Source organism: Colossoma macropomum, unplaced genomic scaffold, assembly GCF_904425465.1.
Source record: "Colossoma macropomum unplaced genomic scaffold, Colossoma_macropomum, whole genome shotgun sequence".
In the NCBI taxonomy this organism is placed as follows: Eukaryota; Metazoa; Chordata; class Actinopteri; order Characiformes; family Serrasalmidae; genus Colossoma; species Colossoma macropomum.
This window is the reverse complement of record NW_023494809.1, coordinates 24,157,622-24,176,351: the sequence shown is the minus strand read 5'-3', so window position 1 is coordinate 24,176,351 and position 18,730 is coordinate 24,157,622. Positions and strand designations below refer to the sequence as shown.

The 18,730-nt window shown below is 41.2% G+C and overlaps 1 protein-coding gene across 1 annotated transcript in view; it reads left to right on the top strand.

Annotated features, from left to right (window-relative positions):
• pola1 (polymerase (DNA directed), alpha 1) overlaps positions 1-18,730 on the top strand; it is a 61,466-nt gene that overhangs the window by 9,750 nt on the left and 32,986 nt on the right. Inside the window, exons 25-32 of the mRNA XM_036558754.1 lie at positions 1-150; positions 277-399; positions 14,583-14,615; positions 14,725-14,817; positions 16,598-16,803; positions 17,068-17,200; positions 17,673-17,804; positions 17,926-18,100. Of these exons, the coding sequence (XP_036414647.1) occupies positions 1-150; positions 277-399; positions 14,583-14,615; positions 14,725-14,817; positions 16,598-16,803; positions 17,068-17,200; positions 17,673-17,804; positions 17,926-18,100 (1,045 nt within the window). The remainder of the gene's footprint in view (positions 151-276; positions 400-14,582; positions 14,616-14,724; positions 14,818-16,597; positions 16,804-17,067; positions 17,201-17,672; positions 17,805-17,925; positions 18,101-18,730) is intronic.

Sequence of the window (18,730 nt, the reverse complement as noted above, 5' to 3'; positions counted from 1 at the left end):
GAGGATGACGTTGATGAGGTTCCGGAGCTTCCTGACCCAGATCTCGAGATGGGCGTTCTTCCTAAAGAAATCCGCAAGCTGGTGGAGCGCAGGCGGCAGGTCAAACAGCTGATGAAGCAGGCTGATTTAAACCCTGACTTGTACCTGCAGGTAAACAAAGAGACCAGCCCTCCGTACGCATCTGTGTTAGCCACTGAATTTGTTTTGTTTTGTTTTCCCTTTCTTTCTGGCGGTGTATATAGACATTGTTTTATATTGTTCTCACTTTCTCTGCAGTATGACATTCGACAGAAGGCCCTGAAGCTGACTGCTAACAGCATGTATGGATGTCTGGGCTTCTCATACAGTCGGTTCTATGCCAAACCTCTGGCTGCACTGGTCACTCACAAAGGCAGAGAGGTATGTAAAACTGGGTATGCACAGTGCTCAAAAGTAGTCTTGGGATACTCTCTGAATGGAGTTTGTCTGGCCAAGCTAAATCCATATCCATCACAAAAATTATAACTATCAGGTTTAAGGACCGAAACTGAAAATGACACAGTAAGTAATTGAAAACCTAAGGCCAGTGAAAGTACTTAACCATTAGTGGTTAAAAAGTCTTTTAAAGTCTTACAAAATATCTAATTTAATTTTAAAAAGTCATAAATGCCTGAAATTGTCTTATTTTTCATTTCTTTATTAAATTCCAAGATGATGCTAAATGAAGTTGAAAGGGGTCATTGTGTAAAGTAATCTATTTAAGTATAATTCATTAACCACAAATGTCCGGTCAACATTGGTCATGAAGGGCTAGACAACTGAAAGTCAAATACACTGAAAGACTCTGCAAGGGCTGCTCAGTTTCAATGCCGATATCCATCTAGGATTTTCTTTGTCTCTTTGAATTAATTGTTATTAATACATGCAGTATTTGACTTTATGTGCAGATATTTGCTATGAAAATGTTGTTTTCCTTTTGTTGAGGCTTAAATCGGCATTAAAAAGCATTGAGTTTTAAAAAGTGTCTGGCAAACCTGACATTAGTGTCTCTTCCCTTTATGCAATGTGGTATGTTTGTATTTTGTTGCATATGCCTTTTTTGTATGACAGTTTCTAGGCATGTAGTGCATGAGTTTCCAACTGATGCTCAACCAGGCTCTTTAATGTGGTCAGTGTGGCAAGTTTTGAATACTTGTCTCTTTCTACTACTTCTGTATTTTTTTCCCCATCTGATTTAGGGATGTATGGCAATCTGCAATCTCTCTCATAGATATTATGTCACAAATAGATTAATTAGACTCGAGTATGGTAGCATTGAAGATCTCTGGTTTCAACATGTTTCAACATGCTATTCAGTTGGAAACAATGTACTAATAGATAACTTATAACTAAAGTTGTTTACTATTGAGTAAAGCAAAACACTATTTCTTTATTATTTAATATATTAACAGAATAAAAATTATGAAACAAATTATGATCAGGGTGTCCCAGGATAAACACATGCTGCACAAAACAGTCTTAAAATAGAAAATCTGAATCTTGGCCTTCTTCAGGTAGATGCGAAAAGCTTAAAAATGCTCCACTACTCACATTCAGCCAGAAGAGGGCAGCGTAAACTCAGCTTTTGCATTGGAAGACTTTTTTATTTATTTATTTACATATTTTTTCATTTAAAGACCTGCTTTTAGGTCGCTGGCTCTGGTTTCACTCCACCCATCATGAGCCAAATACACTTGTTCCCCCTCGCTTTGGGTATTAAGCGTTAACCAACTGTTTGACAGTCTTGCGGTCTTGATGCCATTGAACGTTCTTCACAGTAATTGCCAGCTCCCTGCTCTCGCTTTTAAAGTGGCTGGGCTTGGAAAGCTCATGGGGCTGCCTGTAACAGAAACCACTATGCATTCATGTTCATTTAATCACCCTCTCTTCTGTGGCAACAATGCTGCTTGTTGGTGCACAGTATTATTCTGCAGGAAGGGAGCCATTAATTACTATTCATTTGCAGTGGAGTTGAGTTTAACATGCAGGTTCCAGCTTTGCTCTTTATGCCTGGTGTTTACAGACGTCTTAGCTCTCTCCCTCTCTTTCACCCTCACATCAAATATGGCAGTCATATTCATAACCCTGTTGCACTGAGCATTGGCAGCAACCGGACCTGCACTGCACACAATAAGGACTGCTGTTGAGCGGCCCAGTGTTGAGCCACTCTGTCTATGCTAATACAGAGCTCTCGGCATAAGGGAGACCAGTCTGGCTCCATGGCACAAATTACTCTAATTACTCCCATTATGATACGCGCTCACTGCTGTCAGCTGGTGTGAAACGTTTTTTCTTTCTCCTTTCCCCTCTCTACTTTTGAATGGAAGCGATCGTGGTAAGAGATGCCCTGGCCTCGGGCGCACTCCTTCGTTGCCCTACATTTGGACTCTCTTGTGTCACGTTTTGAATCATCGAGTTTCCGTTTATGTGAAGATTTAGTGGCTTTATTTATAAGTGTTAGCTACTCAAATACCAGCAACTCCAAATGCTTCGATGCTGTGGATATCATGTTTGCCATGGCAATGAAGGTGCTTGATTTGGCCCTTGTGTGGATTCCCCAGCGCAGTCTCGTGTTTCCCGCACCCTTGCCTGCAGCGGTGACAGTCTTGAGTAAAGGGATGGAGCTTGGTTCCCTGCTGATTTCTGAATCCAGGCATGTGAAGTGGTAGACGACTGCCTGGCATCCAGAGCTGAGGGGATGATACCGAGCGCGGCAGAGAGAATGTTTAACGTAAAGAGGGTGGTAAATGCTAAAGCTTTTGTATATACTGTAAAAGAGGCAGGTTGAGGTAAAATGATGATTAGCCAAGTGTAATTGCCTGCCTCTGTTCTGTAATTCATATAAGTGGTCTTGCTCTGTGTGATCAATAATAGAAATGGCCTGCATAAAGCTTTGCCTCTCTGAATTTTGGTTAGGGCTGTATGACAGAATTGACCCAGATTGCAATCAGCACATTTTTGCCCAGAACTCACTATCGTCAATTCATTATTTTGATTGTAGCCAGTCTCTTAGAATTTTGACGTGAGTGCACTTGCTGCATTTGAATGCTGCTGCTACACCTACACCTAATTGTCGTAGCATAATTATGCATGACTCATTGAGCTAAGTAGCCAGCTGTGTCTTACTTTCGATGTAGCACTTTATTTGATTCATTTTATTTAAATAGGCAACTGATTCTTCTAATGTAAAATGCCAGTTGGGCCCCTTAAAGAAAAAATAATGTTATTTGTTATGCAACTTTGGCTGATGAAGTACTGAAAGTGTGCCTGTGTGTTTTAGAGCTTAAAGGTTTATAGTTTAATGCTGAAATTGCAGTTGGAAAGAGCACAATTTTTATGTTACAAAAGCTATAATTCTAATTAAAGCTTACGTTATCAGCAGTGTTGTCATAACAAGACGCATGAGGAAATTTAAGTGTATAACATGGAACTCATGAACAGCCTTTAGATGAGTCAGACTAGTAAGAAGGTACCCATGTGCTGTTTACATGACAGCGCAATCACAATAAAATAGTCTGGCAGACTATGGTCAGCGTTCAAGCTTGAAGCCAGGAAAAAATTAGATATACTAGTGTTCTTAGCCACAGTAAACAGGCTTTGACCTTAATTTGTTAAAAAAAAAAATATTGTTAAGAACAGTTCAGATCAGTTTTTCATTTTTTCTCCAAATTGCCCAGCCCTGGTATGTTAGCCCACAGAGCGTGAGGTTTTTAAACCACAAAAACGGCTAGTATAAAAATATAGAAAATTGGCAATAAAGAAAAAAAAACATTCATAACATTTTGTCGTTGTTGCACAGTTTTTTTTTTTTGGTTAATTTATTAGTGGAACCTTTTTTTATTAGCGAAAGCATATAATGCTTTCTAATAAGCTATCTTACAGACTTGTGCACTGTATTTTAATCATTATCGCAGAACTGATCTCAGTCTTATGCGAATGTATAAGAACAAATAAACAGAACAGTCAATGTATCAAACTGACTGACTCCCTATAGTAGTAGTAACTGGTCACTTTCTCACAGGAGTTGGGAGATTATCAGCCACAAGCTTAAGGTTGCAAGTCTCAAATAGTGAGTGAGATGATGTGGCAGCAGATCGCTCATGCCTCTGCAGTAGCAATCTTTGACCTTCTGTGTTGGTGACACTGTCGTATCACGCAAGCAAAACCTAAGAGGGTCATTAATCAGAGGCTATTAAAGAAATGAAAGCTAAGTATTTTTAGAACTGAATGAAAGCAAAGAGTGTTTAAAAATGTGAAAACAATTCATGTAATTATAATGTAGCACACACAAGTGAAACAGTGGCAGTCTGTGACAGCCATGTGCTTATTTTTCTAATATGGGTGCATCAAAACATGGGCGGTTATACGTTGCCAGTGCTTGCAGGTGTCCTTAATATGCTGTTTTGCCAGTTAGTCTTTTTCGGTCATGATTGAATGAAAAAGTAACTGATTTAAAAATGATTTTGTATTTGCGACTCTATTGGGATCTGAGTCTATGTATCTGCATAGGTTTCATCTAGAATGGAAAAGTAAAAGTGTCTCAAAAGCTTCTCACTGACCCATTTTTTTGATGGTCTCACTGAATTTATGCTCTCAATTCTGTGTTGTGCTGTAAAATTGACAGGACGAGTTCTTTGAACTGCTGTCTTGATTAGGACTCTGTTGCTTGGAGATGGTGAGCAGGACTTATGCCTCAGTCATTTAGTTCATCTAGGGGCGAGAAGGCTTGGGAAATTCCCCACCAAGTCAGCCAGCAAGCCCTCCTCGGGTTTAGCGTTTTAACTAGCGGAAGCGAAGAGCCACTCTGAGCACTTTGACCTTTCTGGAGAAACATTTGTTCTGGTGCGAACCCTCTGCTGCTCTGGCATGTCAAGTATGACGTGGAATCGGAGGGTTAGTGTTACATACTGAGGGGTCTGTCGTGATTGATGTGGCCCTGTTTTATTTTGGGACCCTTTGTGCGGAGACCAGTGTGAAGTACGAGGCTTCAGCTGTGGGGCGGAGGGAGGGAGGGAGTGGGAGCCCAGGCTAATCGAGTGATGTTTACGACTTCTATCGCGTCAGGCCGCTGATGGTTGGAGAATGTTAGTGAGCTTGACCTTTGGCCCAGCCCTGGCCTCCTCTAGGCCTCACTTGGGAGAGTTAAAGGAGGGAAAACTAAACCCCATTATCTCATCATTGAGCCACTGGTCTTGTGCTGTAAAACCTGCTGACCTCGGCATGCGGCGGGAGGCTAGTGGACCCGGGCTGGTGGCTTTGAAGAGGGAGGCAGAGCGAGATGTGATCTGAGTAAATGCTGCCTCGTCACTGTACTTCTGGGCGAGCATTTGTCAGAACCACAAAGGTCATTTTTAACCTTCCCAGAATAAAACGTAAGTGGGGCCCCCCTCCCCAGCGTTAGTATTGCATGCACCGACCGACCCTCGGTCTTTAGTGAGGGATTTGCTCCTGATATCGCTGGACTTAACAAATAGTCACGGGGACGGGGGAATATTTTTGGATTTGAGAGTGAGAGGGACAGTTACCCTGTTGAGCAGAGGAAATCTTTGACTTGCTGCCAAAGACTTCAAGCTTGTTTTTATGTAGACCAACTTCACATTCATTTCTCTTCAAAAATGTAGTTCCAGTGTGGATCCTCTGGATCTGAGGGTGCTGCCTTTTTGGGAAGTGTCCTATAATGTTGGATGTCAACGTCAATCTGAATTATAGTTTACTTATCAACAGTGTTACATGAGAAAGCAACGTGATAACATACCTGGAGGGCGGCTTTAAATTCGCTTGACTGTGTCCCTAACAAGGTCTATTGGCTTAACGAGGTCGCTTTCTAAAGGGAGAGTTGGCTAGAGTCTTCCTCTGTCATACTAGACTCATCTATGAATAGATGCTGAGGATCTTATAGCACTTCGTGTGTTGGGATGTTCCTTTCTTTTGTCCTTATAATAAGCCTTATTAGACATGTGAATACAGTGGAGTGGGTGTGGTGCAGCGCTTCAGGCCTTCTAGACTTTTAGCAAAAGGCGTTCTGTATGTTGTACACTCAGTGCCGTACCACAGTCAGGAACCGCTTTTGTTTTTTCATTTCAATCAAAAGGGCAAGTTGTTCATTTCAGGGCATGCAAGACCTGCTAGACCACCAAAACTGTCACCATCGAATAAACGTGCTTACAGCTTACATCTTTGAGAGAGAGGAGAAAATCAAGCTCAGCTCCTGCTTAATATTTGAAAAAATCAACAGATGTTTCTGTCCATCCTTCTACTGTGAGAAGACACTTCAACGCTATGAGTCTGATAGGATGTGTAGCTGTCAAGAAGACTGAGAAAAAGAAATAGACATAAACTTTTGCATCAGAACACTGAAATGGGTCATGTGAGATGTGAAGTATGTTTTTTTTGGATTGATAAGTCTAAATTTGTGATTGGAATTGAGATGCAAAAACTGAAACCAACTGCTAAGACTAAACTTGGGAATCCCAGCAGGTTTCTTTGAAAAACTGAAAGCAAGTCTCCTGAAAAGAATGGAAGCTGGAATGAAGGCAACAGGTGGACGCACTAAATACTGAAAAAGCTGATATTTATTTGTGAAAGCCCCTGTGTGATTTCAATTAAAGAGGTTTTCTGCTGTTTTCTTGCTCCTGAATGAGTAACTTGTACCGATTCCTTGCAGTACTTTAAACTGCAAGCACTGGATCGATTCCTTGAGATGTCATGGTTCTATATGTGACTATTGCCTTTACCAAAGAACCCATTTTTAATTGTAGGGCATCCAGCAGGAATAGCTTTAGTGTTTTAATAATTACCAAAGGAATACATTGTGGACAATTCAGTTGTGTGATATGAGCCAAAAGTATATGTGTGTGCTCCACTGTCCGTGCGTGCCTTTTTGTTGGCTCATGTGAAGCCGCTGGTAGGGAACAGGATCTGATTAATATGTTTGTGTTGGGCTAGAGAGGTTATGCAGGAGGGCTTTTGGGAGGGGAATGCGACGGTCTTTTGTGTGATATTTATACCCGGTTACAGGGTTGGGTTCGCTATAACCTTCTGCGCTGGATGCCTTCCTGCTCAGTTTAGTGATTTCAGGCGGTTGTATTAAATCAGAGAGGGGATTTGTGTGACATCTAACACTACACATCTCTGGTTCCATGAGACCACTACACTGGAATCTGGCCCATGTCACTAAGGTTATTGAATAAGTGTTTGCATGTATGTAAGGGAGTTGTTGAGGGAATTTCAGTAAGCATATTATGACTACAGGTTGTGTACTGTTGTATATGGTACACATATGATACAAGGGTCAAGAGTCTGTTTACTACAGTTATAGTTTGTGTTAAAAGCTTGATACAGGGAATGGTTTCTGTAGTTCAATTTAATGCATCCTATGATATTCGTAAAACTGGTTTGGTCTTAACTTCAGCTTTTTTCCACCTTAAGTGGTTCAGTGGTTACACTGGCGCCTAAGAGTGATTAGAATAAGAAGTTGGCGTACCAGGTAACTACGGCTTTGTCTAGCTTGGATGGATAAGCCAAGCTATTTCAGATGGCGACGGGCAGAAAACAAACTTGAGCTGGAAAAGGCAAAGTTTGCCTCACGTTCAACTCCTGTTCAGGAACAATTCGGGTTCCCAGTCGAGTGCAGTTAGACATTGTACGAGTGTCAAATATTCATGCTCTTAGCTTAACTATGCTAACATTAACTCACCTAAATCTCTCAGTTCCCAAAGCGAGGGGAGAGCACGAGTCACAGCAGCTACTTCTCCACACAGGATTTAGACAGTCACCAAGTGCCGAGTCTGAACAGACAAAACAAGTAACTTCACAGGGAGGTTTAGCTTCTAATAGCTACTCAGTTGTAGAGTCTGGAGTTTTGCTGGAAGTGATTGGGCTATGTTAGAAAATGCCCTCTCACTCATTTCAGCCAGAAGGTAAGAGCCACACAATCTTAAGATCTGACTGAAGATGAACTTGTAAAGCTTAGTTAGTTGTAGTTTGTGATGTAGCATTTTTTTTTTAAACTTTTATTATTATGAGCCATAGTAGCACCTGCCAAACGCACATATGCGACATATACAACATATAGCAGTTATTTTAGCATTCTTTTCTATTTCTGTATCGAACATGTAATGCAAAAGCGACAGTATGTATTGTATCGTGAAATTTGTGTATTGTCGCACCCCCAGTGATCAAAGCCTGTGTTCATGTACATGAGATCTTGGCAGTATGACAAAAATGTTATAACGTTTTATTACATGTTCCGTGTATCATTTAAATATCACTATTTATTAGGGATCCAAGCATGATGTCTGTTTCTGTAGGTGGAGTTTTTATGACCTCTCCACCATATATTGACAGACCAAATATTTGGTAGAGGCCTCAGCCTGCAGGGGGCGCTGCGCGCAATCGTCTATCAGAACAACTTTGCTGCTAGTTGTGTACCTGAACTGTACAGGCAATCTGACATTTTGATTTACAGATATTAGCACTATAGTACAATGACAGGACTACATGGTCTGATTTTCACCAAACTTGTCCACAGAATCATGCTAAAAAAGGCTGCAAAGACTGGTGGGCATGCGTTAATTGGAGGGGGCACTACCACAGTAATTCTAGATGTTGGGGCCCGTTTTCGGATGGTACTTAGACCCTAGTCCTTGGTGCTTGCAGCTGTTTTTTTTCAAAGGTTTTCTAAGAAATATGAGTTGAAATGGACAAAATGCACCAACAGAACAACAGTACCACATTAATAAAGCACTGTCAGCAACTGGTAGTACAATTGTTTTGTTTTTTGTTTTTTTAACAGGGCAGTTTATGCTCTTTTGAACCCCAATTTAAATTGTTGAATCAAACTCAACAGCAAAACCTCAGACTTCTCTGCTGCTTAGAAGCCTCATGTAAATCTCTCAAAGAGACATGCAGCTGCTCAGTGCTCACGAAGTGCTGATGATACCTATATTTTCAGACTTAATTTGTCATTATAATATCATCATATTGCCCACCCCATCATTATTCATTTATGTGCTCTTTGTTGGTGTTTTTGGTTGTGCTCGTATGTCCGTTACAATCGAGCGTTACCAGTTTCCCCACAACTCTGTGCATTCTAGTCGTGTATTTGTGTGCTCGGAGCCACTCAGAGCGGAGGATAGAGAAATGACAGCAGACGTAGATCACCCTGACAGTGCTGTGTGGCTCCGGCTATTTCAGGAGGAGGACTGTCATCCTCAAAATGCTTTTCAGCAACATGCTTTTCAAAACAATCGTCACTAGATACTTTCTTTTACAAGGTTTTTCATGCCCCTCTGGGGCTTAAAATGCTTGCTGTGATGTGGGGTGAGGGCCAGAGGGACGGAGATGGTCTCAGAATGAGCAGATGTGTTGAGTAAAACTGTGGATCTTGTCCCTCATAGCTAAATATTAAGATCATGGCACTAGAGCTGTGGCATTTAGTCAGCATCAGTGTTGTCGATTTATATGTATTTCTGAAAAGATAGTGATAAGACTGCCAGATTTTGAAATCTTTAACAAAGCTATGTAGTTTTGCAGGTCATTTTGTCTGCAAACAAAATGTTTGAATGCCCACTGCACTACCACCATATAAATAGAATGCCTGTCATTTAACAAGTCATGGTTACAGCCTTTTTAAACGGAGCTGCTACTGCTGATTTACTGCTGTACAGTTGTAAGATTGCTGAATGAGGTTTGTTTACTTTAACTGATTTATGGCATCATTTTCTGGCTCTGTATGAAAAAAGGAAATGTAGGTTGAATAAAACGTTTGATTTTGAAGTTCACTTTCTTTTATGTTAATACTGTATTGGACAAATATGCAGTATTAAGGGTTGACTACATTATTCTGATGGTGTTTGCTTAAGCTATTAAGTTCAGGAAAATGCCTTGTTGATGGGTAGGTTATGCAGCTAGCGAGCTTGCTGATTAGGAAAAAAGTCAAACACATGACAAGACTTGACTTAATTAGCTGGTGTTCAAAAGTAAAACAGTCACGTTCATATTGGCTAACGATTATTATCCGACATGAGAGTACAATTTTAATTAGCATAAAAATGCACCTGATAAATGTATTTAATTTTGCCTATTTAATTGTGCTACACTTTTAAAAACAAGGGTTCTCAAGTATATACAGAACCATGAACACTCAGTGAACCTTTTGAATCCATAAATGGTTGTATGCATGGTCAGTTGATTCTTCATGATGGGAAACCAATTGTATGTGGTTCTTTAAAGAACGCTTTTAAAGATGGTTCTGTATAGAAAATCAAAAAGCGTTCCACTATTGTTAAGAGTCAAAAAACACTTTATTCCTAGAGTTTTCTTCTCTTTGCCCTATCAAGCCCGTTGTGTTGTTTCTTGAAATGAGCAAAAAACTGAATAGGATAAAGTAGCTGTACTGTTGTTGCTTACAACTCCAACAGAGTCTGTTTTTCACATCTGTGGCAGTTTTTACAGTTTTTGATATTGTAGATTAAAATTTAATATTACAATAAATGCAAACAGGCCAGTTTCTGACCACATAAATCATAATTTACTATCCACACATGTTGCTTTGGAGCAGGTTCACTTTGGGTTTAGCTGAGAAGAATGAGAAATGGTGTCCTCGAGGGTTAAAATTGGATCAAATGTCAGATGACACTGTTATCTGAGACGCGCATCGTCATTTACAGTTTGTAGTCCTCTATTTTCTGTGTACTAAAAACAATGCATCAGAACATTTTTGCATTTCTATCGCTTATCATTTCGCATTCCATGGAGGATCTTATGAACATAATGGGATGTGTGTGTGTGTGTGCGTGTGTGTGTGTGTGTGTGTGTGTGTGTATGTATATATACATATATATATGCAGATGTCTGTTCTGCTTGTAGTGACTTGTACTGGCTGGTAGTGGAGGACCACTTTATGATCAAACTTGCACATCAGTTGCTCTATAAACCCATTGAACCACAGCCTTTTTTTGTCGTTATTAGTCCTAACGTATTTTATTTAATATCACCGAATTGCTAGCAAATCCTCAAACAGTGAAGTAGCCAGTCTAGAACTCAGTCATGATGATGTGTAGTGCTGGGGCATATGAGGCCCAGTTGGTGCAGACTCTGAGGAGCACACCCCCCATGGTGCTGTGTTTGGTTTGCCTTAGATGTGTTGGACGGTATGTGTTTAAAGATGAGCTATCCCCCCGCTTCCCCCCCCCCATTCTTGAACCATGGTCAAACGACTTGTCTTTCACCGGTGTTGTCCCTCTTCTGTCTAAGGCTGTCCCTGCTGTCATAACATACTGACATAGATGGGGCATGGAAAACCTTGTACGCATTCCTAAACTCATCACCATGGAAGCTACACCCCCCTCCAAGTACACACACTCACTCACACACTCACTCACTCGCTCACACGTTTTCCTCCTTCTGTTAATGCCTAGAATCTCCTCAGCGAATGGGCCTAAATGAACTGTATAATGCATCGTTCCATTGCGGCGCTAAGTGACCTGGCTTTATGACGGCCTGTTAAATGAGTTTGCACCAGTGCAAGGTCGGGCACTAACGTGCCAAACTTTGCCTTCAGGTTGCCGCAGTAATTAACGGCCAGCACTGCTTTATTACCCCCTCCCTAACACGCTATTTTCCCTGTATAACACACAGATGGCTGAGGAAGTTTGCTGTAATGCTTTCCGATCTTATCCAGTTGTCTGACTGCGGGAGCCTGCTGTAGAGCCAGATCATTCTGATGACATTAAGGCATTGAAATGAGGGATGCAATGCTGAGCAGCAAGCCATAAATTGTTCGGCTCCGTTGCAAACTAATGAGCTATTGTGTGTGCGTGCATGTTCACTCGGAGCTGTGTTTTGGGGGTGACCTTGGCTGTATTCGCTAATACGCAGGGCTGTTCTGTAATTACTCAAATCTGACCCTTTCCTTCCCCCTGGGAGGTATTTGGCACCTCATAAAGCATGCTTAAGGCCCGCTCCAGTTTCAAGGAGTGGAGACCCCCGAGCTCTGAAATAGCACCGTCCTTGTCCCTGATGGGGGGATGTGAGGGGGTCTGAGCTTGGATGTGATGGGTGTGTGTGGGTTGAGCATGGGTGGCGGCGGCTTGCTCGATTGCTGTTGACAGGCTGCAGTAATGTTCCCCAGCTCTGTCCGGCCTCAGATTAGTGCCCTGATCCTGCTGCCCAGTCCCCCACCTGTCCGAGTCTCTCTCTCAGAGGTCACCCCTCAGGCCTACTGTGTGTGTGTGTGTGCGCACGCAGAGTGTACGCCCTGAGTAAACAATCATACTCAATCACAGAGCTGTTATGAGTACTCGATTTAAAATGTACCATTTTTAATCAATAAGCTGTGGTTGGTTAGCAGTTTACATGATAATACATCATACGCGCAAATTCGACGCCTTTATTTGCTGTTTTAAATGCTCCTAGCAGAGAATTCGAAGTAAGAAACTCTCCTCTCGTCCAGACACAGCACAGCAAGGCCTAATCCCATTTCTTATTTTTACCCCACCCTTTGTTTTCGAGTGTGACCTTGACCCTTTGAACTGAGTTACAAGAGGTAGTGGTTGAAATCTTCCCTAAGAAATGGGACCCTCAAATAAAAAGGACATTACTTCATTAACAGGCTACTAACGCTGCTCTGTAGGCGACCCTGCCAGTTTGCAGTCTGAAGCTGCTGGTCTATAGGTAAATTTAGGGAATCATATGCTTTCAAAGAGGGCGGATGACAATTAATTATCACCCACCCCTAATTCTTCAGTGATGTGAAGCTGAAGTCAGTTATTCAGCAGCTTCTTGTTCAGATTTTCCCATTCCACCTTGAATGGAGCAGCAGTTACATTCTGGCGCTTCAGGTGTCGGTACTGCTGGACTATTTAAGGTGGAACACAAAATTTAGCTAGATAGCTACCAAGGTATCAGCGTACCATTAGCGATTTTTCTACTTGTTATGAAGAAAAGGACCATAATACATTAAAATGATACAATGGTTATCGGAATTTTAACGGTGAAGATACTCAAATTTGTGGCTTTGGTCGCTCGCGCAGCCATCCTGCTGGTTTTAGTTTTTGTCTCATAGCACTTGTTTGGAGTGTGCCTCTGAAAAACGTCCGTTTGGAGGGCCATGTAGCCCTAACACTTCACCCTACCTCTCTATCTCAACAAAATCGGGACACCCTACCTCTAGGCATGAACGCGCAAAACGGAGGGCTGTGGGCTAAGTGGTAGGGATGAGGGGTGAAATGGGATTGGGCCCAATAGTTTACATTATTTAGCCAATGCATAGGTACAGTTTATAATTTTTATTTGCCAATCAGGACTAAGATAACATTACCAAAACGTGAAAAGAGCCATGTTTCATGAGCTGAACACTGTGAGAAAAGGTTAATTTGCACGTGATCATTGTTAGCAACCAAGACAGTGAGCTTCCATTTAATTTCCACCTTAAATGGATGTGAAACGTGTTTCTGTGGACTGTAACCGCAATGAGAGCTAACAACTGTCTACAAATAACATACAAAGTGTTCATCGGTGTCCGAGCACTACACACCATTGTGGAGCCAGAAGAACACAAACACAGGGCAGTTTTTTTTTAATAGGCTGGGCTATAATAGATGTGAGGTCTCAAAAGGAGAGGTCTGTCAAATCTTATACATAATGACTGTTTGACCTTATGTTAAGCCACAGATTTACAAATTAACCAAAAACCCTGGAAAAACAATATTTGGATATGACTTGTATTTGCATAATTAAACTCAATGAAATAGATAATTCCACATGAAGTCCCTTTGTATTCTTTGAATCTTGATCGTTAATCGTCACAATAATTCCAATACTAATCTATGGTAATATAATAGATGGTCAGCCCTACTGAATCGTGGCTCTTTAGTCTTCCAGTGCATCTCTGTTCCCTTTCCAGCGGTTCACATTTGACCACCTTCTTGCCGTCTTTCTATCTCTCTCTCTCTCTCTCTCCCATTTTCTTTCTCTGACAGCTGCAAACTACGTAGATCTCAGTCTACAGCTGGACACCCCTCCCCTCCCTTCTTTCTCTCTCCCTCTCTTTCTCCCTCTCCCTCTCTTTCTCCCTCTCTCTCTGTCGCACGCTCACTCTCTCTGTTATGCAGGCCACCGGTGATTAAGGCCATTAGGCGTTATTATGACTCGGCTGGTGTGTGGGTTTGGAGCCACATTTCAGTGCTGCTAATAGCCCTCTTAGCCAATTATCCTCCATTTAAAAGCAAATCACCAAGGCTTTTTCTTTCCCCCATTGCTAAGTGTTGAATTACTGAATAGATTTGCTAATTAAATTCTTTGTGTGTTGTGCGTGTCACTATGCCTGTTTTTGAGCGAGTGTGTGTTTGCCTATGGACGCTGGTTTCATTGCATTGTCTGTTTAACAGTTTGTCCAGTATGTTCGTGGTCATGAAATGGTTCCTTTAGTAAGCTGAATTGTTAGATCCGCTACTGAGACCCTTTGAAAATGGAATTATATATGTGTTTTATTGAACCAATTATTCTGTTTCCTATTGTTGGGTCTTGGCGAATGATCTTCGTTGTTTTTCTTTCCTTTTCAGATCCTAATGCACACCAAAGACATGGTACAGAAGGTGAGTGAGAATAGATTCTCTGACGTATCACTCTGTGCTGCTGTGCTCAAATATGTTGGCTCATCTGAGGAAATGTTTGTGTCTGTTAACTGCGCCTGTCTTGCTGCAGATGAATCTGGATGTTATCTACGGTGACACTGACTCCATCATGATCAACACCAACAGCTCTAATCTGGAGGAGGTCATGAAACTGGGCAACAAGGTAAGATCAGGCAGGAGGAGTGATCAGTGTGCCCGGCTTGGTGGACAGCACTTCAGGACAATCCACCTTATGTGCTGTTAGAGCTGGATGAGCAACTGTTGCATCTTTTTTAGTGGGAATACACAAATTTTATTTCTGAACAGATAAAAATTACTGATAATTATCACTAAAGCCCAGGCTTGAGCCAATTGACAATAGTATTGTAAATCGAGTATAGATTGATGTACATCTTTCGTGATGGCCATCGTGATTTAAATAAAAAAAAAACATGCTACCTGTGGCTTTTTGAAAAGCACAAAAAAGAAATTATATTTATCTCATAATCAGTAGTCCATATTCTATATCAGCCCTAACGTTGTCTGTATTAAAAACATTCTATAGCAGTGCAAAGCAGCACTTTTCTTTTCTTCCTTTTTTCTTTTTTTTTTCCTTTTTTTTTCCATTTTTTTTTCTTTTTTAAACCATGAAAGGACTCACCAAATCTAGGCCTCCCATGCACAGAGCGTCTTGGCGGCTCTCGTCTACCGGTCACCGTGCCCCATTGATGCTGCTGTCATCAACCAGTAATGGCTAGGGAGCGCAATCTGACACTGGGGTATTACACATAGTCTCACTAGCCTAGTTGAGACCAAAACTGATTTTATTGCTTTTTAAGTTCACATTGTAATCTGTATATGCCATAAGGCAGGTTAATACTCTAAAGATGCTAGCTGCTAATGCTAGCTGCCTCATATTCCATGTCATTGGTTCCCAAACCGGTCCTCTGGGCCTCCGGAGAGTCCACATTTTTGCTCAGTCCCTGCTAGGCCTTTGTTGAATATTGATACGCCAGTATATCGTGGATAAGCTTGTGGCCATACACGTGTCGACGCAGTGGTGACAGTATCGATACTTATGAATTTCCTTTTACTCGATGCGTGTTTGCATGAATGAAATAGAGACTGCATTCAAGGCTGAGAGCTTGACATTTTACAGCGTCCAGCACGTAGATGCTGTGTTCGTAGAGGTACAGTGTAGCTCGTTGTTGTTGTTATTACTTGTATTAAACATTGTCTTGAGGAAAAAGGCCTCTGGTCTCCTCGAGTCTTGTTTCTGTCTGGTCCTGTCTGCACATTGAGGAAATACGGAGCTCTGAGTGAAATTCATTAATTTCGTTTGTGTGCTGTTGTCTATGTGCGTGATGTGAGTGTCCTTTCTTATTTTAAGGCATGTATGATCCTTTTTTAGCTGCACACTTCACTTTCACAGATATGGTTCAGTTTGTGTTTGTAGTAAATTATTACTTTGTAGCTACTATTATAAGCACTTAGTTATTCGCATTTTGGGTACATATGTGCAGAGCCGCTTCATGTTTTAGTGCTGTTAAATACTCATTAAGTTGTTGTTGGGCTGTATGTGTGTATCTGTTCTATGCCTCTGACTCCTTGGCTCTGACCAGCACTCAGAGTGAATTAGACCTGTAATATAATTCTCATCAGGGATCTCCAGCATTAATAATGTACTCATTATTCTTATATTTTTCGTACTTGTACTGTGAACTTTTAGGTAAGCATTAATACAAAACAAGCATACAGTCTTCAGTGTATGAGCGTGAGGGGAGGAAAAAAACATTACATTTTTTCAATTATCACTAATGTATTCTCTGCTACATATCATCTATCTATCTATCTATCTATCTATTTGTTTATTTATTTATGATATGATCGTATGGGCTAGAAGGCTTTAAAACCAATGAGGGTAGTCCTGTGCTTATGTCATCTGTGTATATGTCTCTGTTTAGGTGAAAAGTGAGGTGAATAAGCTGTATAAGCTTCTGGAGATAGACATTGATGGCGTCTTTAAGTCTCTGCTGTTGCTGAAGAAGAAAAAGTATGCTGCGCTGACGGTGGAGCAGCTGGGAGATGGCCGCTACACCACCAAGCAGGAGTTCAAAGGCCTGGACATCGTGCGCAGGGACTGGTGTGACCTCGCCAAGGAGTGTGGCAAGTCGGTGTCTAGCAAGAATTCATTTATGTTTTTTTGTATTACCTTATGTTTTTGCAGCACTTGTGTCTTAACCTTCACCAGTTAAATCAGTGTTTATTACCTCGTGTTGTGCCCCTCCTTGTGGAATAATGACCGGCTCTTGGTAGCCTGTGCCATTTGTGGCACTCACTGCTGACAGCTTTGTTGTCGTCTTTCAGAGTTAATTCATCTCATCGGCCATAATCCTGCCTCAGATTGCTTAACTCTTACTCATTTCCTCTTCAGCTACGTGATTGGTCAGATTCTGTCAGACCAGAATCGGGACACCATACTGGAGAACATCCAGCAGCACCTTATAGAGGTGGGGGAGAAGGTGGCCAGTGGCAGCATCCCAATAAACATGTTTGAGATCCACAAGGTGAGATGCTAGTCACTTTTAAGAGTGTTCTTCACAATTCTAGTTGTGCTGCAATTAGATTTATTTTTAAATTATTTATTAAATCTGCGTACAGAGAATGCAGATTGTCGCAGTCGTTGTCATAAAACCTTGTGTCGCCAGTGTTAACTTTATAAGAGAAGAAAAATATTCATAACTTTTAATGTACATTAATTTAACTAAAGTTTATTCCATTGGACCATTTATTTATTTATTTATTCTATCTATCTATTATTTGGACTGTTCTACTGGTCCATTTATCATTAAATGTTTACACAATGTCAGGTTCACTTGACACTTTTGAGTGGTGTAAAAATTAAGCAGAATTAAATGATTTAAATAGAATAAACAGAATAAAGTTGACGAAAAATACAGAATGAAGAAACATCTTGAGGAGTTCTGCTCACTTATAGCAGAAAACAATGTGTTTACCCTCGAATATGTGCACCTTCAGGCCCTGACGAAGGATCCACAGGACTACCCAGATAAGAAGAGTCTCCCTCATGTGCATGTGGCCCTGTGGATCAACTCTCAAGGAGGAAGGAAGGTTAAAGCAGGCGATACCATATCCTACGTCATCTGTCAGGTGCTTCTCAAGGATTTCTCCCAGTCTTTTTAAACATATCTATACAGTATCTGACCTCTATTAACACCCGTGCTTAACATTTTCACACCTTCGTAACTCCTCCCTTCCTTTGGTTTGGTAGGACGGTTCGAACCTTGGGGCCAGCCAGAGGGCCTATGCTCCAGAACAGCTCCAGAAGCAGCCCGGACTGACCCTGGACACCCAGTACTACCTCTCCCAGCAGGTGCATCCTGTGGTGGGCCGCATCTGTGAGCCCATCGAAGGCATTGATGGTGTGCTGATTGCCACGTGGTTAGGTGAGCTTCCTCTTTGGACTGTTTAATAGGGCTATAGCTAATGATTATTTCTGTAATTGATTTATCTATTTACAATTGCTCAATTAATTTACTGGATGACCCACCTTCTTTGGTTTCCTCTCGGAACCTCCATAAAGTTCCAAGAGATTTCTTCTTTTGCGGTGCATCAAAACAGTATAAGTCAGTGCTTTCTGTAGTGTCAATCTGTCAGCATGACCGTATGTTTCATGTCAATAGTATAGAATATTTAAAAAATGATAATATATAATCTATCTATATAATAGATGTCAGTGCCAGCCAATTGACCTGACCTACTAATTGGCTTCAGAACAGTTAATAGTTAATAGGCAACAAACAGTAGCTTGGCAGGGATGAAGAGTGCTGTATTTTCTGTAGTCTGTTCTTAGTAGGCTAAGCTATAGCAAATATGACATTTTCGCAGTGCTCGATATGTATTATGATATTTAGTGTTTCAGAGATTTGAAAAGTTAGAGGAGACACAATAGAGCTGGTGGTGCCACGTTTAAAGTCTCAGAACAAAAAAAATAAAAAACAATCTAGAAATATAAAATACTGCTTAAAAGTCACCTATCAGACTATCTGAGAACTGTCTGAGTGTGGTCCTAATTT